Source organism: Anarhichas minor, unplaced genomic scaffold (genome assembly GCF_050575085.1).
Source record: "Anarhichas minor isolate MPS153535 unplaced genomic scaffold, ASM5057508v1 ptg000055l, whole genome shotgun sequence".
In the NCBI taxonomy this organism is placed as follows: domain Eukaryota; kingdom Metazoa; phylum Chordata; class Actinopteri; order Perciformes; family Anarhichadidae; genus Anarhichas; species Anarhichas minor.
Window position 1 is genome coordinate 5,769,074 of NW_027466501.1, and position 22,771 is coordinate 5,791,844.

At 47.1% G+C, this 22,771-nt stretch overlaps 1 protein-coding gene across 1 annotated transcript; it reads left to right on the forward strand.

Moving 5' to 3' along the window:
- Positions 1-7,992: 7,992 nt before the first annotated feature.
- LOC142931935 (uncharacterized) lies at positions 7,993-11,167 on the forward strand. Its single transcript, XM_076076095.1, is given in 2 exon segments — positions 7,993-8,627; positions 8,630-11,167. Coding segments are annotated over 2 exon segments (2,961 nt in total). The 5' UTR covers positions 7,993-8,017; the 3' UTR covers positions 10,981-11,167.
- Positions 11,168-22,771: the final 11,604 nt, after the last annotated feature.

Consider the following 22,771-nt stretch of genomic DNA (forward strand, 5'->3'; position numbering starts at 1 on the left):
GTCAACAACTATACTAACAACAATAACTCGCCTGAAAATGCATATCACCTCACCATTCACGTACACTGGGCATGAAGCAGATTTGAACCATTACTGCGGTTGAGATAAGATAAAATAAGATATACTTTATTGTCCCGCAGGGAAATTTATCTTGTGCTCCAAGCCGCTGCATCACACAATACACTTGCTAGCATCACAATCCACATGCACGTGTAACATAGTTGAAGAGGTTCAGGTTAAATCCCGCTAAATGGGAAAAGTACGCCACCTGCTGTTGTAAATGTGTACCTGCACTGAATGGTAGACGCAAAGGACTATGGGTAATCCTGAACGCAACAGAGGATTTACTGAAAGGTAACGGGTCCGTGAATGTCCGTGGACAATATAATGATAACTAACTTTAAAAGTACATAACGGTTGAGCTGGCTTTATTTTGTTGAATATTATGTGTCTTAGATAATAAGATGACCCATTCTTCTATGTTGTCCTTTGTCATAAATGCAGGTATGTTACAGTATGTTCTATAGAGTGTGATGAGCAGGAGATGATCATGAACGCAACGGAATTCAAGACCATAATTACGGCAAAATATAACACCGGTGCCGCTGCGAGGGCTAGACAAGAAGCACGGCAAAATATCACAGACAAGTTAAATGGTTAAATGCGTAAGTGTTGGGAAATGTATCGGCTAATTTTAATGCCTCATCACCCCAATCAATCAGATTATATGTCTTTAAATGTGCCTGCTGGCAGTAGGCTTAATGAATGCATCATCCAATGAGATCTATAGCGACAATAATGATCTCAACTCTTTCAGAATAAGTAGATAAAAACAAGCCCAAAGAGTATCTAATTGATACTTATGAGGATATATGTACTGTATGCACGTATGTATCATGTAGCCTACTATATATGTGTATATACATGTATGTGTAGATTACCATATAGAACTAGGAGTTTGAATATGTGTGTGTGAATCTGTGTATGGGCGGATCAGTATGTATGTATGTATTATTCATCATCAGAAATTCAATCAATTGAAGCAGTGAAAAGAAATAGTGTGTGATTCTCTATTCTTATCAACTAAGGGCTAATGGGTTGTGTCAACTTAGGATAAGAAGTTAACTCAAAGTGCTATTTTAAGTTTGTCAAACTTAACATTACTATTCAGACCTACTTATGTACTTAAGTTAACGTAACTTAAAATATTGAGTTTGATCCTCACGTCTACTCATGTACTTAAGTAAAGAACACTTGAAATATCAAGTTGGAGAAACTTGAAATTGTGTGTTCTTATAGATTGAAAACATACATTAACAGCACTGCCCATTTTATGTTGAGTATACTCAAAAAAGCTGTGCAGCTGGTTACTTAACCTTTTTAAGTATACTCAACTTTTCTTTTTTACAGCCTTCATTTTTAATTAATTAGAAATGTACACCGTTAAAGAAAAGAAAATCATCTTAAAACACAAAATGTTTAATAACAATAAGTTATTTGCTTGCAAAACAATATTGTCTTTCAATTTCAACACTTGAATAGTAGACAGCAGGGGGTCAACATCCTTATAATCTCTACTTCACGCCATTTTAAACCCAAAGACACCGACTAAAGTTCCCTCCTAATACTCGGTCAAAACAAAAATAAATGCAAATATGTGTCTGCATTGCGCTATGTGGCAGTAACAACAATAAACTAAAATTAACATTAAATTATAATACACCTAAAGTGCAGGACCAGCAGTGGATAGTTCAGCTGTAATATACAAAGTAGTAAGGCAAATAATAAACTTGTTAAACATCTAATACTTAAGGGTGTTGACCAATTTGGTCAACTCATACCATCGGCATTTGGTCAAGTAGGTGACATTTCAGTCCCTCATGAAAATCCAGCCAAGACCATAGGCGTGGTTTAGATATGGCAGGCTACTTCAGTAAACTGTTCTTTAAGGCCTGAACCCGGGTAGAGCACTGGGTACCAAGGTTCATGAACACCTTTTGAATTACTTTAAAAATGTGTACCGTAAGTCCTTCGGATAGTCCAGGTTAAGAGCCTAGATGAGCCCAAACAAAAGGGCAAATGCGGTTGGGAAGTCGCATACATCCTCCAGGACAATCGGTTCCTCAATAACCAGCGCGATGCTTATTGTTCTTGGACTTGAGCAGACCGTCCCAACGCCATCTTCAACAACTGAGTATTCCAAGTTCAACTCCCTTGACACAAAATTCCTCCGGGTCTGTATTTTAAAGAAAAACAAGCATATAGAGACTTTCATAAATATTCACCCCTTTAAAGTTCTCTTTTTTTTTCTCCTTCCCATTCTGTAACCATACATTTGAAAAGTCAAAATACATTTTTGGTTGGTAAATTTTCTGCAGATTTTAAAAACTAAAATATACCACTTTCATACCATATTCACCCCCTACACATTTGTATTATAGTATTTGAATATTTAAATATTCATACTCTGAATGTCGTGTCTTGTCATTAAATAAATAAATAGAGCAGAATACAGGGAAACATTTGCTCTCACTGTACAGGCTTCCTTCGATTCAATAAGTGACAAAAACCTGAAGGAACTGGAGCAAATCTGCCATTAAACAATGGACAAAATCACTCCAAATCTGCCAGATTCTTACCCTAAAGACATGTAGCTGCAAAGGGTGCTAATGGTGTGTAGGGGCTTTTTTAGTTTTATTTTCTTAAAAAGATTAGCTAACCAAAAAGGTATTTTGACTTTGAAAATGCACTGACAGAGAATGACCTTACAATTAAAAATACTGCAAAATATGTACATGCATCATTTTTAAGTCAGACAAATCTTCAACAGGTCTAAATACTTTCTGAATGCACTGTATACGAGGTCTCAAAACCCATGACTAATTTGGGCTTGGAATTATAAATGTTACCAGTACATTTGAAGGAGAATTGCTGTTACAAAATGCATGTGATGCAGGCACCACACTCGCATGTAACCTTGATGCTACAGTAATATTGCCAGTATTGGCGATATCACATGAAATTAAATGTTAAAAACTGTAAAGTTACATTTATTAAACTATTTAGGTGGAATAACAAAGTAACAGTGAAGTAGAAATGAGGGTTTGATGAAAGTTTGCATTAGTGTTTTCTTGCTCAATGTGCAACCTTAATGACATTGACACATTAGTCTTACGAGATATTTCTTCAGAAAGCCGTCCGGCTTCTCCATCAAAGAACGGTAGACCCCATAGAGCTGTAGACTTTCTGTGGGCAAGCACATCAGTTGTCTGAAAGATACTAAATGAAGATTAAAAATGTATATATTTATAATAATTATAATTCAAAAAATTCAATGCAAAGGCATTTGGCAAAATGCTTCCAGCATTGTAGCATGCATTTCAGGTCGGCTGTATTCACTAACTAAATGAACCCATATTTTACCACTGTATATATGGGCATCATGTTTTTGGACATAGCTTAAGGGTGAAAACACAATAACGCTCTCTTGCTTTTCATCTCCGAAATCACCAATTTGAAATGTCAATTAAGTCAAACAATACAATACACCTGTGAACATTAACGTGTATTCATATTTATTTTGTTAGACAAACTGGAATATTAAAGGGTGATCTGATGGTAAATGCTCTGCTCCAATGTTATGGTTTGCATAGTTGTCCGTTTTATAATTGATGTCTTGTCACTAAATAATTGTGAAAATGCCCCTCGTCTGTCCCCCAGTTTTTGGTCCCAGTTCAAATCTAATTGAGGACCCCTGCTATACCACATGCACTTCCTACTTATTGATTACCTGTTCATCAAAGTTGTCTAGAAGGATCCTCATGTCCTTTCCAAGTGTTCAGCGGCGTGATCTGTACAGCTTAATAAGCTGCGATGAGTGTGCATCCAATGATGACAGGAAGATCCTCTTCAGGTCCACTCGAGTAATTCTGTAGAACTCTGCACAAAACAGTTTGCATGTAAAGAAACAATGATGCAAGTTTATGTTCAATTGTATAATTGTCCAAAGGCATTAGGTACATGCTGCTTTCTATTTCAGAACAACCAACAGTAGCCTGTGGATCATTGCACTCTGCAGGCAATTCTTCATCTGCTTCTGGTAGATCAATTGGAGTTGTTGGCGATATTACAGATTATCTAAAATCATTAACACTGTAAGATTTGTACTTCCGGCTTACATGACTACTGAAGGACATTACTTGTAAATTCACAGTTTTTGTCACGATCAGGCTTTGCCCTGTGTGTTCTGTGTCTTTGTTTCTTTCTGTAGCTCCTCACTCACCTAATCAGTTCATTCAGTGCACCTGCCAGTCACACTCACCTCATCAGCTCATTACTCTCACCTGTTCACTCTGCCTAGTCACTATTTAAACCCCGGTCTTCACTCACTCACTGCCAGATCATTGTGTTTGTTTCCCGTCCAACCGCCCGTTTTGCTCGTCCTGTTCCCGGTTTTCCAGTCTGCCTGTTCTGCCTTTTCCTGCCGGATTTTCCCCCTCGTCTTTTGTCTTGTCCCTGGATTCCCTGTTTTTGGTTCATTAAAAACCTTTTTTTCTCTACACCTGACTGTCTGCATCTGAGTCCTCATCATGCACCGTGACAGAATGATCTGGCCCAAGATGGACTCAGCAGACCACAGTATGGAGTGTCGTCTCCCCGACTGGTATGGACAATTCATGGGAACCCGTCTGGCCTTTGGAGAACCTCGAGGTGTCCAGAAGGCAGACCGTGACCTAATGGACATCCCAGTCAAACCTTGAAGGAGACAGAGGCAGAGGAAGGGCCAGACTCCCTCTCCCGCTGGGCCGCAGTTATTCCCCGCTCCCGCTGGGCCGCAGCCGACTCCAGCTCCCCGTGTCAGGTCGGCGGTTCGACCGACTCCAGCTCCCTGTGTCCGGTCGGCGATCCAGCCGACTCCAGCTGTCGCCTCGGAGCAGCAGCTATCCCCAGTCCGGGCCGCCGCCGTCTCCGAACCGCAGCGACCTCCAGTCCCGGCCGCCGCCGTCTCCAAACCGCAGCGACCTCCAGTCCGGGCCGCCGCCGTCTCCGAATCGCAGCGACCTCCAGTCCGGGCCGCCGCCGTCTCCGAACCGCAGCGACCTCCAGTCCGGGCCGCCGCCGTCTCCGAACCGCAGCGACCTCCAGTCCCGGCCGCCGCCGTCTCCGAACCGCAGCGACCTCCAGTCCCGGCCGCCGCCGTCTCCGAACCGCAGCGACCTCCAGTCCCGGCCGCCGCCGTCTCCGAACCGCAGCGACCTCCAGTCCCGGCCGCCGCCGAACCGCAGCGACCTCCAGTCCCAGCCTCCGCCGTCTCTGAACCGCAGCGACCTCCAGTCCCGGCCGCTGCCGCCTCCGCGCTGCAACGACCTCCAGCCCTTTACCCCGCTGGGTCATCAGTCTATCCCCCTGAGCCCCAGTCTATGGACTCCGGTTGCCCGGAGCCTCATCTCCAGCCCCTGGAGACCTGTTCCCCGTCTGATCTCCAGCCCCTGGGGCCCTGTTCCCCGTCTGATCTCCAGCCCCTGGGGCCCTGTTCCCCGTCTGATCTCCAGCCCCTGGGGCCCTGTTCCCCGTCTGATCTCCAGCCCCTGGGGCCCTGTTCCCCGTCTGATCTCCAGCCCCTGGGGCCCTGTTCCCCGTCTGATCTCCAGCCCCTGGGGCCCTGTTCCCCGTCTGATCTCCAGCCCCTGGGGCCCTGTTCCCCGTCTGATCTCCAGCCCCTGGAGCCCTGTTCCCCGTCTGATCTCCAGCCCCTGGGGCCCTGTTCCCCGTCTGATCTCCAGCCCCTGGGGCCCTGTTCCCCGTCTGATCTCCAGCCCCTGGGGCCCTGTTCCCCGTCTGATCTCCAGCCCCTGGGGCCCTGTTCCCCGTCTGATCTCCAGCCCCTGGGGCCCTGTTCCCCGTCTGATCTCCAGCCCCTGGGGCCCTGTTCCCCGTCTGATCTCCAGCCCCTGGGGCCCTGTTCCCCGTCTGATCTCCAGCCCCTGGGGCCCTGTTCCCCGTCTGATCTCCAGCCCCTGGGGCCCTGTTCCCCGTCTGATCTCCAGCCCCTGGAGCCCTGTTCCCCGTCTGATCTCCAGCCCCTGGAGCCCTGTTCCCCTCCTGGTTCCCAGTCTCTCGAGTGCAGTTCCCCTCCTGGTTCCCAGTCTCTCGAGTGCAGTTCCCCTCCTGGTTCCCAGTCTCTCGAGTGCAGTTCCCCTCCTGGTTCCCAGTCTCTCGAGTGCAGTTCCCCTCCTGGTTCCCAGTCTCTCGAGTGCAGTTCCCCTCCTGGTTCCCAGTCTCTCGAGTGCAGTTCCCCTCCTCCCGACCCCCAGTCTCTCGAGTGCAGTTCCCGTCCTCCCGACCCCCAGTCTCTCGAGTGCAGTTCCCGTCCTCCCGACCCCCAGTCTCTCGAGTGCAGTTCCCGTCCTCCCGACCCCCAGTCTCTCGAGTGCAGTTCCCGTCCTCCCGACCCCCAGTCTCTCGAGTGCAGTTCCCGTCCTCCCGACCCCCAGTCTCTCGAGTGCAGTTCCCGTCCTCCCGACCCCCAGTCTCTCGAGTGCAGTTCCCGTCCTCCCGACCCCCAGTCTCTCGAGTGCAGTTCTCCCGACCCCCAGTCTCTAGAGTGCCGACCCCCGGACCCCCAGTCTCTAGAGTGCCGACCCCCGGACCCCCAGTCTCTAGAGTGCCGACCCCCGGACCCCCAGTCTCTAGAGTGCCGACCCCCGGACCCCCAGTCTCTAGAGTGCCGACCCCCGGACCCCCAGTCTCTAGAGTGCCGACCCCCGGACCCCCAGTCTCTAGAGTGCCGACCCCCGGACCCCCAGTCTCTAGAGTGCCGACCCCCGGACCCCCAGTCTCTAGAGTGCCGACCCCCGGACCCCCAGTCTCTAGAGTGCCGACCCCCGGACCCCCAGTCTCTAGAGTGCCGACCCCCGGACCCCCAGTCTCTAGAGTGCCGACCCCCGGACCCCCAGTCTCTAGAGTGCCGACCCCCGGACCCCCAGTCTCTAGAGTGCCGACCCCCGGACCCCCAGTCTCTAGAGTGCCGACCCCCGGACCCCCAGTCTCTAGAGTGCCGACCCCCGGACCCCCAGTCTCTAGAGTGCCGACCCCCGGACCCCCAGTCTCTAGAGTTCTGACCCCCGGACCCCCAGTCTCCAGAGCTCCGTCCTCCGGACCCTCAGTCTCCCCAGTCTGCCAGGCCGGCCATCCCTCCTCCGGACCCCCTCCACCCACCCGGTTGTGGACTCTGACTCTCGACCTCGGAGGAGTTATAACCCTCCTCCGGGCCCCCACCGCCCTCCCTTGGAAGATGTTCATGTTTTTGTTTTTTGTTTTGGAACAAAAACCGAAAAGCAGTTTGCCATGATTTATTAAATGTACACTGAGAACTGAGAATTTAAAAGATGATTTCACTAACCTCTAACTATGTTTACCTTAAGTGTGTAAAGGAGCTATTTGCAAGTCATTAAAATGGTTTTATCATAATGACAAACAATACTATGAGTGATGGAAGGAAGGGGGTGACCACGAAAAGCAACAGACCCTTCATCCCCCCTTTTGCTGAGTATTTTAAATGAGTATTTATGAATTATTTGTTTTGTATCATCAGGGAAGGAAAAGCATAGGTCAAGGAGTCTTACGAGTAACACAAATAAATGTTTTCAACTTCTGGAGCAAGAACTGAACTTCTGACTCACCCAGAATCTCATAGGTATTTTATTATTGCTTCAACTAAGTTGTCTTTATAGCTGTACTTAGGCTTGCCTCAGTGGTGATTGGACTGAGTTTCTGCCTGTCTGAGGAGGTGTGATTTAGTCTCAGCTGCTGAATAGCTTTGCTAATTGCAAGGGAGGAGCCTACACTCCTGGCAGACAATCAGTAGATTGCTGTCCTTAAGCACTTCTGTAGGCTGGAAGCATCAGGCAAACGAAGGCTAGGGCGAACAAAGGCAACAAGGTGACTTTTTCAAGCCCGACTTCGTCAAGCTAAGACTTCTTGAACGTGTAGTTACCTCATTTTTATTGTTCAAACCATGTGTTTGCATCCGATCTCGGTCCTCTCTTCTGCTCGGTGGTCATGTAGACATTGGGCCACTCCCAGGTGCCGTGACCCCGCTAACCTCATTTATCCTACTCTCTCAGCTCATGTTGAGCAAGTGGTATCGGGAGGGCTCTGGAATTGCCAGTCGGCAGTGCCGAAAGCTGAGTTTATCTCGGGCTACGCTTCCTTGCTCTCTCTCAGCTTTCTTGCTCTAACTGAGACCTGGATCATGCCAGAAAATACCACCACACCTGCAGCTCTGTCAGAAGTGTACTCTTTCTCTCACACTCCCAGAGCTGTGAGGCGGGGTGGTGGTACTGGCTTGCTAATTTCCCCAAAATGGAAATACACTCTTGTCTCGGTTCCTCAGTTCTCCCCGTCCTCTTTCGAATTTCATGCGGTTACTGTCACTTATCCAGTCAAGCTCACCATTGCTGTTGTGTATCGCCCACCAGGCCCTCTTGGTGAGTTCTTGGAAGATCTCGACACATTAGTCTCACACTTCCATGATGATGGCTCCGCACTCATCCTGCTCGGAGACTTTAACATCCAGACTGATAAATTAGAACCCCTTCTTTCCTTCCTCTCCTCATTTGACCTTTACCCGCCTCTTCTCCTCCTACCCACAAGGCCGGCAACCAGCTGGATCTTATCTTCACTAGACACTGTTCTACTGCTAACCTCTCCGTCACTCCCCTCCAGCTCTCTGACCACTATTTCATGTCGTACTCCCTCTCCCTCTCCTCTCCCCCCGTACTTCCACCACCTACCCACTTGGTTTCTACCCGTAGTCATCTCCGCTCCCTCTCCCCGGCTGATCTTTCATCTTCTGTTACCTCTGCTCTCCCTTACCCTGAAGCCTTCTCTCTCCTATCCCCTGATATTGCTACTGATCTTCTCCTCTCCACCCTTTCCTCTTCTTTGGACAACCTCTGTCCCTTCACCTCCAGGCCTGCACGGCCAACCCCACCTGCCCCGTGGCTGTCGGACTCAGTGCGTAATGACAGACGGAGCCTAAGAGAGGCTGAGCGTAAATGGAGAAAAGGCAAACTCCCAGGGGACCTTCTTAACTTCCAAGCTCTTCTTTCCACTTTTTCCATCACTCTATCTACTGCTAAAGCTGCTTTCTTTCACTCCAAAATCCTAACCTCTGCTTCCAATCCTAAAAAACTCTTCGAAACTTTCTCTTCACTCCTCCAACCCCCACCCCCTCCTCCTACGTCCTCCCTTCTCCCTGACGATTTCGCCAACTTCTTTGACAAGAAGGTAAACGATATCAGATCCTCCTTCTCTCAGCCCCCCTGTCCACCCTCTCCCTCTCTACCATCTCCAGCTCTTCCCCCACAGCTCTCCCTCCCCTCTCCATGCCCCATCTTACCCTATCTTGCTCCCCTCTCCCCTAACGAGGTCCTCAACCTTGTTACATCTAACCGCCCCACCACGTGCTCCCTTGACCCGATCCCCTCCCCTCTTCTTCAGTCTATTGTGACTGAACTCCTTCCTTTTCTCACCCACCTCATGAACACATCTCTTGTTTCAGGATACTTTCCCACGGCTTTCAAGACTGCTAGAGTCACCCCCCTTCTGAAGAAACCATCACTTGACACCTCTGATGTCAAGAACTTCAGACCGGTGTCTCTTCTACCCTTTCTTTCCAAAACACTTGAACGTGCTGTCTTTACTCAACTATCCTCCTATCTCCACCAAAACAACCTCTTGGACCCTCACCAGTCTGGGTTCAAAGTGGGTCACTCGACTGAGACAGCCCTCCTTGCGGTGACGGAGTCGCTTCATGCAGCGAGATCTAACTCTCTCTCCTCTGTCCTGATTCTCCTGGACCTGTCTGCGGCATTTGACACTGTTAACCACCAGATCCTCCTATCCACCCTCGAGGGGATGGGCGTTTCAGGCTCTGCACTCTCCCTGTTTGCATCCTACCTGACAGGTCGATCCTACCAGGTGTCATGGAGGGGCTCTGTGTCGGAACCACGCATACTGACTACGGGGGTTCCGCAAGGCTCAGTCCTGGGCCCCCTTCTCTTCTCGCTCTACACAACATCTCTGGGTTCTGTTATTCGCTCGCATGACTTCTCCTACCATTGTTATGCCGATGACACCCAGCTGGTCTTGTCATTTCCCCCCGGGGACACTCAAGTGGAGGCACGCATCGCTGCGTGCTTGGCTGACATCTCGAAGTGGATGACGACACACCACCTCAAGCTCAACCTGGACAAAACCGAGCTACTGTTCCTCCCGGGGAAGGGTTGCCCGCACCGAGACCTGTCCATCACCATTGATGATACCGTGGTGACGCCAACTCGGACTGCGAGAAACCTGGGTGTGACCCTGGATGACCAACTGTCGTTCTCAGCAAACATTGCATCAGTTACACGCTCCTGCAGATTCCTGCTCTACAACATCAGGAGGATTCGCCCCTTCCTCACTGATGAGACGGCGCAGGTGCTAATCCAGGCTCTTGTCATCTCCCGCCTGGACTACTGCAACTCACTACTTGCCGGAGCCCCGGCGCTGGCCATCAGACCTCTGGAGTTTGTCCAGAAAGCTGCAGCTCGCCTGGTGTTCAATCGCCCCAAGTTCTCCCACACAACTTGCCTTCTCCGTTCTCTACACTGGCTACCTGTAAGAGCCCGCATCCAGTTTAAGACTCTGGTGCTAGCCTACAGGGCAGTGAAAGGAACAGCTCCTTCCTATCTCCAGGCCATGGTCAAGCCCTACACCCCGGCCCGACCACCTCGCTCTGCTACCTCGGGGCGACTGGTTGCCCCGTCGCTCAGAGGTCCCTGCGGCCGATCGACCCTGTCGCGGCTGTTTTCTGTCCTGGCCCCACAGTGGTGGAATGAACTCCCCACTTACGTCAGGACGGCAGAGTCGCTGCCCATCTTTCGGCGCAGGCTGAAAACTCACCTCTTCAAGAAGGCCTACCCTTCCGCTTAGCACTTACCTAGCATCTACTGTATTCATACTAGCTTATTGCACTTATTGTTTTTATATTAGCTTGTGGCACTTATTGCATTCCTTTGTTTCTGCACTGTACGTTGGCTCTGGTTTATGCTCTTAGATGCTTGTTTGAGGTAGGGACATGCACTTATTACTTCTGGTGACTAGTTCTCTCGAAAACCGATGTTGAACACACTTATTGTAAGTCGCTTTGGATAAAAGCGTCTGCTAAATGACTAATGTAATGTAAATGGGGTGCACAAAAGAACGGCGTGTTGCTTTAAGTCTACTTCATTACCTGGACTGTATCTAGTGCACCTTAATGCTACATGCGCGCGGGTAACTTAAACTATCAGCACTCTAGTTTCAACGCCACCAACACTAACGAACGGCGAAGCACTTTGCAGCAACATGTTAGCTAGCTAACAAAAACCAACCAATGTAGCATACGGCGCTATAACGTTGTGCACGGGCATACAACATAGTAACGTTAGCTTTAACTAGTACAGACGTTAACTTTAATATGTGCAAATTCACTCGACCATGCAAAACCGCAAGCCGCGGGTCGTTATCGTTAAATTACACATGACATTATGAACACATGAAAAATAGGGTGGGGTCCGTCACGTTGTAAACTTCTTAATGTTAACTTTTGCATTAAAAAAAATAACAGGTTCGCTGACTAGCCCGTTAGCTAACACACTCCAGAACATACACAGCCTTACCTTGTTAATTTGTGCTTGAGGTAGACGGCATGCTGCAGCAACACTTGAGCTGGCGTGGACCGGCGCGGAATTGCTATCTCTAACCGAAGGCACTAGTGTAGCGCAGTGATTAGACGTTTTTTTTCTCTCTCTCTCTCTCTTTATTGAACATTGTCAACAGACATTCAGCAGATCATGAACATTCTTACACAAATAAGATTTAGGTATAAAAATCAATCAAATGAAATCTAAAAAAATAAGGTATCTAAAAATAATGATATCAAAGTATCTTAACAGGGGCTAAAGAAAATAATGTTTTATTTATTTTATTAAATTTATTAATTTATTTTATTTTATTATTTAAAATATATAATTAAATACATATATGTACATGTATATATTTACTAACATCTACCCATGCACAGTGGCCTTAGTTACCTCAGCAGATGCCCAAACCACTATGCTAAGTTTTCTCGAGTTAAAAGTTTCAGTGGACTGCACTCCTTATTAATAAAGTTGACATTTTGAGTTAGCTCAACTTTTTTCAAAGGGATTTGTTGACTCAACTTTAAAAAAGGTATTAGTACAACAAATTTGAAGTTGGACTTTTTAGAGTGTACTGAGAGGAGGCCTTATCTCAAAGGTGCACTTCATTCTGTGAGTTTCCTTCATAATTAGTCATTTGGTTAACCATCGTCACATTTTGCAGTGGCTGGACCTTCGGTCACATTGCTGCAGCCACCACTCATAGTGTTGGTCGGAGGAGAGGAGCCCACTGATGTAAGTTGATATTGCTGCATCATTGTGTAATGATTCTATACATGTTCATTGTGTGTGTCTTTTAAAACCAAAGACAATTTTCCAAAGTTCCTAATAATTCCTAATTCACTAACAGGAGGCCAGTCCAGACGATGAGGAGACTGTGTCGGCGTTCTCCAGTGATGTGGTAAAAGCAAGTTGTGGAAACTAATACTCCTATCCAACTCACTCCTTGTGAGTGGTATTTGGACTACATCAATGCATTCCTTTAGGCAAATCCTGCTGGACCATGGCCTGATCCGCAAGAGCCTGACCCCTCTCACTCTGCTGGAACTGGGGATGGGGAGGTGAGTTCTCATTTAATACCCTCACCTTGTGAGGGGAGGTCTGAGTTTAGTTGGCATCTGACCACCACACTGAACAAAGTTATGAATGGTTTTCTTGTCTTTTGTTCAGGTTGACTATGAAGATGTGCGGACGCTGTACAAGCGGCACTTGCGTACAGAAATTGCTTACCGCCAGCTGAAAATGAGGAAGATCCACAAGGAGATTGCATTGCTTGATCGGCAGCTGGATGTAAGTGTAACCATGTAAAAGCTTTGCCTAAAGTATTTGTGAGCTTTGGCATGAATTTAACTGAACTGAAATTCTTATTTCTTGTGCACCTTCATTTACAGGCTGACCAAGAGAGCAAATAAAAGCTTTCTTCTACAACATGGATCTCTTAAATTGTTCTTGAACATGTTCCTCTATTCAGAATCTGAATTATGTTTATTGCCAAGTATACTCTCATATACAGGACATTGACTTGGTGATTTCGGAGCATGGGACATAGACAACAATATATGTACAAGTAAATAGAATAAAAATAAGGGTAATAGTAAAAATACAAATAATCAAAACAAGTATTACAGTATTAGCATACTGTGCAAGAGCAAGTGTTAACAAAATAGCAATAAATTATGTCCACTTGCTATGATGTGTTGAATGAATAAGGATGCAAACTAAAGTGCAAACTGCAGTGCATTGTGTGCGGGGGACCCAGAGTCAGTGTGGTGCAGGGGGCTTGTTTGTGTGCCCCACTACCGTGGGGAAGAAACTGTTCAGGTGGTGCGAGGTTTTGGTTTTAATGGACCGGAACCTTTTGCCGGATGGGAGTCTCTGGGAGAGGTGGTAGCCGGGATGGGAAGGGTCAGCAATGATCCTGCCTGCTCTCTTGCTGGTCCTGGAGTGGAACAGGTCTGGGAGGGAGATCTGATTACTCCATTGAGTTCCGCAACATAGCAGCCGAGAGCAACTGGAACGCCCCCTCGCTCCTCGATGCCTTCTACCACGGTCTCTCGGACCGCCTCAAGGACGAGTTGGCGGCTCGAGATCTTCTTGCTGGCTTGGACGAGTTGGTCGCTCTCTCCATCCGTATCGACAGTTGTCTGCGGGAATGGAGAAGAGAGAGGGGCTTTTCGGCTGCTCCACAAAGGCCACTTCGCCGGTCAGACAATACTCGGGGGTTTCCGTCGGAACGGGTCTCTGACGGTCCAGCCGACTCTCCTGAGCCTATGCGGCTGGGGCGGACCCGGCTCTCCGCAGCAGAATGACAGCGCCGCCTGCAGGATGATCGATGCTTTTGCTGCGGCCAGAGCGGCCATTTTGCAACCTCTTGTCCAGTAAAAGAGATGGCTCACCAGTCATCCGGAGGGCGCTGGTGAGTCGAAATGTGAACTTAAAAATGCCCTCTTGCACTTTGATTCATGCTCAACTGTTTTGTTCAGGGAACAATCACACTGTCTCAGTCCTCATTGACTCTGGTGCAGATGCTAACCTTATGGACAGAACGATGGCCTCCCAGCTGGGGATTGGGCAGGTGGCCCTAGAAAAACCCATCCACGCCACACCTTTAGATGGTCGTCTCCTCTACAGGGTTACCCATCAATCCACTCCCCTGCCAATGACAATGTCAGGTAATCACAATGAAATGCTCACCTTCCATCTCATTGACTGGGCATCAGGAACTGTATTACAGTAGAGTGTTCATTGTCATGCTGTCTGTCTAAAATCTGCCTCATCATCTGCCCCTAGTCTGCCCGTCTCTTCTGAGTTCCCAGATCTCTCCGGGGTTCCAAAGGAGTATCTTGACCTTAAGGAGGTTTTTAACAAAGCCCGGGCCACCTCGTTGCTGCCTCATCGCCTGTATCACTGTGCCATTAACCTCCGCCCTGGTACATCTCCTCCCAGAGGTAGACTTTTTTTCCCTATCTGCTCCTGAGACGAAGACTATGGAGGGGTTTTTCTTTGTCGGAAAGAAGGACAAATCCCTGCGCCCTTGCATTGACTACAGAGGACTCAATAACATTACTGTAAAAAATAGGTACCCTCTTCCACTTATTGCCTCTGCTTTTGAGCTGCTACAAGGTGCTACCATTTTTTCCAAACTCGATCTACGCAATGCTTACCATTTGGTGAGAATCCGAGAGGGGGACGAGTGGAAGACTGCCTTTAATACTCCTAGTGGACATTATGAGTATTTAGTTATGCCATTTGGTCTCACCAATGCCCCTGCAGTCTTTCAGGGGTTGGTTAATGATGTTCTCCGGGATATGCTCAATGTTTCTGTTTTTGTGTATTTGGATGACATTCTTATCTTCTCGAAGTCTCAACAGGAACATGTGGTCCATGTACGCCAAGTCCTCCAAAGGCTTTTGGAGAATCAGCTCTTCGTAAAGGCGGAGAAGTGCGAGTTCCACACCACAGAGGTATCGTTCCTGGGTTTTGTCCTCAATGCTGGTAATATCCAGATGGACTCTGCCAAGACCAAAGCAGTTTGCTGACTGGCCCTCCCCGTCCACACGCAAGGAACTTCAACGCTTTTTGGGCTTTGCAAACTTATATCGGCGGTTCATCCGTAACTACAGTTCCGTGGCTGCTCCCCTGACCGCTCTCACCTCCCCGCATGTGCCCTTCCGGTGGTCCTCTGCAGCAGCAGGGGTCTTTGGTGAGTTAAAATCACGTTTTACCTCTGCTCCCATCCTCATATTCCCAGATCCTGCCCGGCAGTTTATTGTGGAAGTGGACGCCTCGGACACTGGTGTAGGAGCGGTCCTCTCTAAGCGGTTGGCTGAGGACCAAAAGGTTCACCCATGTGCCTTCTTCTCCCGGAAGCTGTCCCCCACGGAGAGGAATTATGACAATGGAAACCGGGAGCTGTTGGTGGTCAAACTGGCATTGGAGGAGTGGAGACACTGGTTAGAGGGGGCGGAGCAGCCGTTTGTGGTCTGGACAGACCACAAAAATCTAGAATACATCCGTTCGGCCAAGCGACTGAACTCTCGTCAAGCTAGGTGGGCTCTTTTTTTAAACCGTTTTGAGTTTTCACTCTCATACAGACCAGGTTCAAAGAATGTCAAGCCCGACACCTTGTCTCGTCAGTTCCAGCGAGAGAGCTCTCCTTCCCATCCTGAAAGTATCCTCCACCCTGAGTGCGTTATTGGTGTGTTAACCTGGGAGGTGGAGGACAAGGTAAAGCGCTCCCATGCCGAACACCCTGCCCCCAGTGCTTGTCCTGATAACCGGTTGTTTGTTCCTGTCAATCTCCGTCCTCAGGTCCTCCAGTGGGGCCACTCTTCCCGCCTCTCTTGCCATCCTGGGATCAGACGCACACTAGCACTGCTCAGACAGCATTTCTGGTGGTCTTCCATGGAGGAAGACACCAAGGGGTTCATTGGTGCTTGCCAGGTTTGTTCTCAGCATAAGAGCACTCGCCAACCTCCCTCTGGACTTCTTCATCCTCTGCCAGTTCCTATTCGTCCCTGGTCTCAAATCGCTTTGGACTTTGTAACCGGCCTACCCCCTTCTGACGGTAACAGTTATTCTCACGGTCATTGATTGATTTTCCAAGTCTGCTCTGCTCATTCCACTACCCAAGTTGCCTACTGCCAAAGAGAGCTAAAATATTACTGCAAAATGTTTTCCGGCTGCATGGTCTGCCCATTGATGTGGTCTCTGACCGGGGATCACAATTCACCTCTCGCTCCTGGTCAGAGTTTTGCAGGCTGCTCGGAGCCATGGTCAGTCTGTCGTCAGGGTTCTATCCACAGTCTAATGGGCAGGCTGAGCAGATGAATCAAGAGATGGAGACAGCCTTACGCTGTCTCTCCTCCCGCAACCCCTCCTCCTGGTCTGAGCAGCTCTTGTGGGTCGAGTATGCCCACAACACCATTCCCAGTTCAGCCACCGGGTTGTCACCACTCCAGTGTGCCCGTGGATATCAGCCACCACTCTTCCCGGAGCAGGAACAAGAGGCCAGTGTCCCCTCAGTCTAGGCATTGATCCAGCGGTGCCGACGCACTTGGAGGCAGGCCCGCTCCACACTCTTGCGCTTGTCCGACCGCTACCAGAGGTCTGCCAACAGACGCCGTGTTCCTGCACCCCGTTATGCCCCGGGACAATGTGTCTGGCTGTCTACGCGGGACCTTCCCTTCAGAGTGGAATCCAAGAAATTGGCTCCTCGCTTCGTGGGCCCTTTCCCTGTTTCTCGAATCATCAATCCTGCTGCTGTCCGTCTTCGTCTGCCATCGTCCATGAGAATTCATCCCACCTTTCATGTCTCCAGGATTAAACCCGTCAAGGAGAGCCCCCTTCAGCCCCCCCCCCCCCCCAGCTCATCGATGGGGCCCCTGCCTACATGGTCCGTTGCCTTCTCAAGTCTCGGCGATGGGGTAGAGGCTTGCAATACCTAGTGGACTGGGAGGGTTATGGTCCTGAAGAGCGTGAATGGGTTCCCGCTCGCAGAATATTTGATCTCTCCCTGATCACGGACTTCCACCAGGCCCATCCGGACCAACCCAGTGGGACGTCAAGAGCCGTCCCTAGAGGGGGAGGTTCTGTCACGAATTCCCCTTCATATTAGTTTGTTTTTATCCGGTCTGCTTGTTTTATTAACTCTCCTGTCATTTCAGATCCTACCATTCACACCCGATCATCTCTCATTCCCCTCACCTGGTCCTCCACACCCATCTCACCTGCAGCCCATTCCCTCATTAGCCCTCACTATTTAGTTCCCCTCACTTGCACTCGTTCCCTGCCAGATTGTCTTGTGTGTTTTTGCCAAGTTCTCCAGCGTACCTTTATACTGTTCATGGTCCGCCTGTTCCGACCCTGTCTGCCTGTTTTCGACCTTGGATTTTTGCCTTCCCCTTATTGGATTTGTTCGCCTGTTTTGACTGACCTCCCGGTTTTGACCCTGCCTGAACTCTAGTAAAAGAACTGAACTTATATCTTGTCTCCAACTTGTGCTTTTGGGTTCTAGTATCTGTAATCCTTACAGATATCTGTAGTATCAACAGCTGACTTAGAGATGATCATACACGCCTTTATCTCTTCTCACATTGATTATTGTAATACACTTTTCTCCTCACTCAGTGTATCTGCTCTCAACCGTTTGCAGGTAATCCAGAACGCTGCCCCCAGATTACTCACCAGGACAAATGGACTGTCTCACATCACCCCCGTACGCTGATCTCTTCAATGGCTCCCTGTAGCATTTAGGATCCACTTTAAGATTCTCACTGTCACTTACAGAGCACTACACAGACTTCTACATATGTGGCTGAACTACTTTCACCCTTATTCACCCACCCGCGCTCTCAGGTCAAACATGTTCAATATCTGTCTGTCCCACGCACTCGCCTTAAGACCCGTGGTGATCGAGCTTTTGAGGCAGTAGCACCAAGGCTGTGGAATGCTCTGCCTGCACCTCTACGGTTTGCTGATTCTGTGAATTTGTTTAAAAATCAGCTTAAGCCATACATGTTTAGACAGGCGTTTGGGTAAAATTCATGCTCTAGGTCTGCTTTTAATCTAGGTTTTTATTATGTATTTTGCAGTCTATTGTGCCTTTTCTTAATATGTTTAAAAATATTTTAAATGAATGGCCCTTATATGATCACCTTGTGTTAATTGTTTTCTTCTTGTCTGAAATACTGCTCCTGTTCAGCACAAAAAGTGTGATGTGAATACATTTTACTTATTTATGCTTGTACACACAACTGTGTTCATTCACATGATCTGAACAATTGTTCTCCACTTATCTTAACTTCTTGCATCTTGGTTATAATTCAAAACTGTTTTGTGCTTCTTCAGTAGTTGTCAATCATCATCCTCTGAAGAATTTGTCTATATAAATACATAGTAGAGGTAAGGTATTGAGAGTGTATGTGTGTGTCTACCTAAATGGAGACTGACAGCACGAAAAAAACCTTGACACATATTGTGCCCCGCCATCTTTTCACTGTCCAATCCAACAGCACTAATCCCTTTATGGCTGCAAATCCTTGACTTTCACTGCCCAAAGTGCTAGACAGTTTGAAATCGAGAGTTCAAGCAGAATGGCCTATGCTCATCAACGCCTCTTTCAGTCCAGTCAGATTTGTCTGTGGACAGCACTGAGATTATTAGGATGCCTGCAATCTCTAAATCATTGACCGTCGAGCCACTGGGGCCAACTGGCTGTATTTCTGGGGTTCCGGTGTAGCCAGCACTTATCAAGGCCAAGACTTCCTTTTCCTTGTTTACAGTCAGATTAGTAACTTGAGATGTGAGACTGGAGTTGGTGTTGAGAGACGACAATAATGACTGGAGTTTACAAGCTAATTTAAAACCAATACAAATAGAAACTTTGTCAGACGATAGCAACAATTGTATTTCGATCGCTTCTTTTGCTCTCCACAGACTGCATTCAACTAAAGCCTGCTTGAACGTGATTGGTCAATACTATACTACTAGAACGCTTCCGATGCTAAAATCTTGTCCTGTTTATAGAGATTAGGATGCCTGTGACCAGAGTGCCTGAGAGAAAAATGCATGAATACATTATTTCAGTGTTGGTTGTGCAAAACACACTCAAAGATGATTAGGCCTGTTAGGTGGGTGCAGGATTTGATTTGAGAGGGAAATTAGCTGCCTGACAAGCAGATTGAAAAAGATAACTACTGGCAAACACACAAAAAGCACACAGGCGTAGCTTGGAAGTCAGGGCTGTAATTCTTTCATTCGATTGCAGGTCATAATAGCAGCACAACTCCATTAATCTTCTGACCAATTTAATTAGACTGATGACAAGAGGGTTCCTGGAGGATGCCACATTATTGCTGAGTGTAATGATGATTTGGGCTTGTGCAGACATATTTAATAAGCCCACTGCAGCTTTGAACTTGCATAATTACTTTCACGTTATACAGTTGACCTGCAATTAAGCCTTACAGAATTCTCAAAATGAATTCTTAAAAGGGAAAATGCCAAGACATTTAATGTTCAGTATTTAGAAAACACCGAAAATTGTTGATATTTCATTTTCACTTTTCAACCAGCCACTAACCCAAAAAGCACATACGCGAAAGCCCCACTTCATACCAAGTATAGTCTAAGAGCCATTTACGTTGATTTGTACATATGCTTATTCCAGATATCTGAATCACTGCCCACATGTCCATGTGTTCAGTGATTCAAATAGGTCTGGTGTTGTGCTCAGTATCAGCTGATTGGAGGTACAATCAACCAATTAGACCCCATGTCAAGGGAGTTCTGGACAGGACCCAATAGCACGACCATGAGACAGAAATTGAGGAAAAGAAAATACTTTATTTTAGAAGGTAGAGCATGCAGGATCGATGTGTGGTTCTCCGTGGACCGATACAGGAAGATAGGCAGGATTACTGTGTGGATCCTTTGGTCCGACATAGGGTTGCAGGCAGATCGACGGTGTGATGTCCCGTGGATCGACACCGGAGGCAGGCAGATTACCAGGCACGAGTCAGAAGACGGTAGCGGGTTGAAGCTGGTTTGAGAATGAAGCCTGTATGCCGACTGTTCTGACATGAAGAGTGTACGGACTGACAACACAGGTCTGGAGGACCAGGGTTCAAATACTGCCCAGATCTCATTAGTAGGATCAGGGTCTGGTGTGTCAGCCCGCAGGAGGTAATCAGCTGAAGTGTCTCTAGCTGTGTACCAATCAGGGGTGTGGCCATGGGAGGTGTCTGGTCTGACAGGGATCCGGGGATGGTCAGAAGTAGGCCATTTGGATCCTGAAACATTGTCAATCTTAACCTTTCTGTTAAGTCTAGAATGATACCATGCTCAGGGGCTTCAATGTTTAGTAAGGGGAAATTCACAAGATTGCTAGCTGTTGACTTTGGCTTTTTATTGATATATTGATTAAGGTTTCCATTCAGGATACTATCTTGTGATACCAAGTGACATCAGGTCTGACAATTCCTCTAGAAATACTGGTTAATATCTTTGTGGCTGATACAATATAATGATGAGCACTGATAATTCTACTTTTAACTGAAGATATTTAAATTATGTGAATTCACCCAGGTCAATGTCACTACACACAAACTGTGTAGAAAAATAGCTGACTGATATAGATGGTAGTTTGGAGGACAAGCCCATATCAGTACTGTTACAGTAGTAGTGCAGTTTTTTCCTATTCAAATACATAATTCGAATTTCGAATATTTGTTGACAGCCTTACTCATCGGATAGTTTTGCGAGATGATTTGATTGCAATAAAGGGATTAAAAGGAGTCAGGTCAGGTTTGTCTGCAAGACAACATGCAAGGAAATACTGGTTTTGTGAGTGGAATTTGGATTACGCTGTGCTAAGCTAAGCTAACATTGTAGCTGCTCCACCAACACTCAAAATGTCATCCAGGCATAAATACGGCAGCAAATTTATTGTTAATTCCATGGCCACAGACTTTTTCTGATTCAACACCATCAGGACATCAAGTAAAGCCAGGAGGAGAATCTCAACCCTGGGAGGATTTTGCAACACAACACCAAGTAAATTCCAAGTATGGGCATCATTTGTGAAGCCCGGCATGAATTTGTGTCATTAAATTTGGTCTACACACACCATTAGATGATAATACTTATTACCATAGCACCTGAAAATGTGTGGACAAAAAGTCCCGTTGTCCCCCTTTTCTATTGTCAGTGTCGCTTGGCACTGGTTTGGGCAGAAAAAACCGCTGTGTCAAACTGAATGAAGGAAGTGATACAAAATGAAAAATCTGTTTGATTATCAGGCGAACTTATCTGAAAAAATACCTCAAATTTATTGTATAATATGTTTGATTGTAATGCTGCTGTATTCCTACTGATTCCTAGAACTGTGTTTATTTCAGGGGGCTTCTTTCACTGTCTATTATTGTCAACATAATAGCTGTACATGTCATTCCAAAACCATTCCTCTGCTGCTATAACAGCCTCCACTCTTCTAGTTTCCACCAGATGTTGAAACTGGATTTGCTCTCATCCAGTCACAAGAGTTTTACCGAGGTTGAACACTGATGTTGGGTGATCCAGTCTAGCTCACAGTTGGCGTTCAAGTTCATCCAAAAGATGTTGGATGGGGTTGAGGTCAGGGCTTTGTGCAGTTCTTTGTACTTTCGATCTTGTGCCGCTAACACTAACATCCCATTCTCTCCACTCTTGATTTTTACCAGGACCACTAACAGTTACACAGCTTTTATTGAGACTCAATTAAGACTTTTAAGGGGGGAACAATTTTTAAAAAATGACAATTTATTTTTAGATTAATTCAGGTACATCAAAATTAAACAGTTGAATGAAAATGATGATTGATATATCTATATAATATACCATATTGGTAAAGGGACTGTACTTGTATAGCACGGCCCGCCACTCAAACTCAGTGGCGGGCCGTGCATTTTGTACCTGGGCCTTCACTGCTGTCCTGCAGCTGAATAATCTCATTATGAAGCCACAGCTACGGTTATTATTTGTTTCGTGTAAAAATGAAGCTCAACACCTATAAATACACTAACTGCAGAGTGCAGATACATAAATACGCCGAGAGTGCGTCTCCTCTCTGCTCTGAATGCAGCTGGGACTGCTGCACACTACTGTGAGAGTAGCCACCTGTGAGTGCTTTGGGGCGGCTCACGGCAGCACCCGCTGCTCGTTCACGAGAGTGCAGAACGGTTACGTGCTTTAACGTCAGAGTCTAAACACCAGAAAAGTCTCCAACAACACCAGAACAAGTCGCTAGATTTGTCAATAGTAGCTTTTGACAAAAAAAGTCACCAAGAGGGTTTTGGAAAGTCGCCAGATTTAGCGAGAAAGCAGCCAAGTTGCCAACACTGGCACCGGCTAAATGTGTCCCCAGAGCAACATTGGACGTAACAATAGTTCCTATCACATATAAAACCAAACAAAAATCCATCTTCATAAAAACAAGTTGTACAAATAATAATATATAAACAAGCGTTTATATATTATGGGATTAAGAGTTTAATCCCACG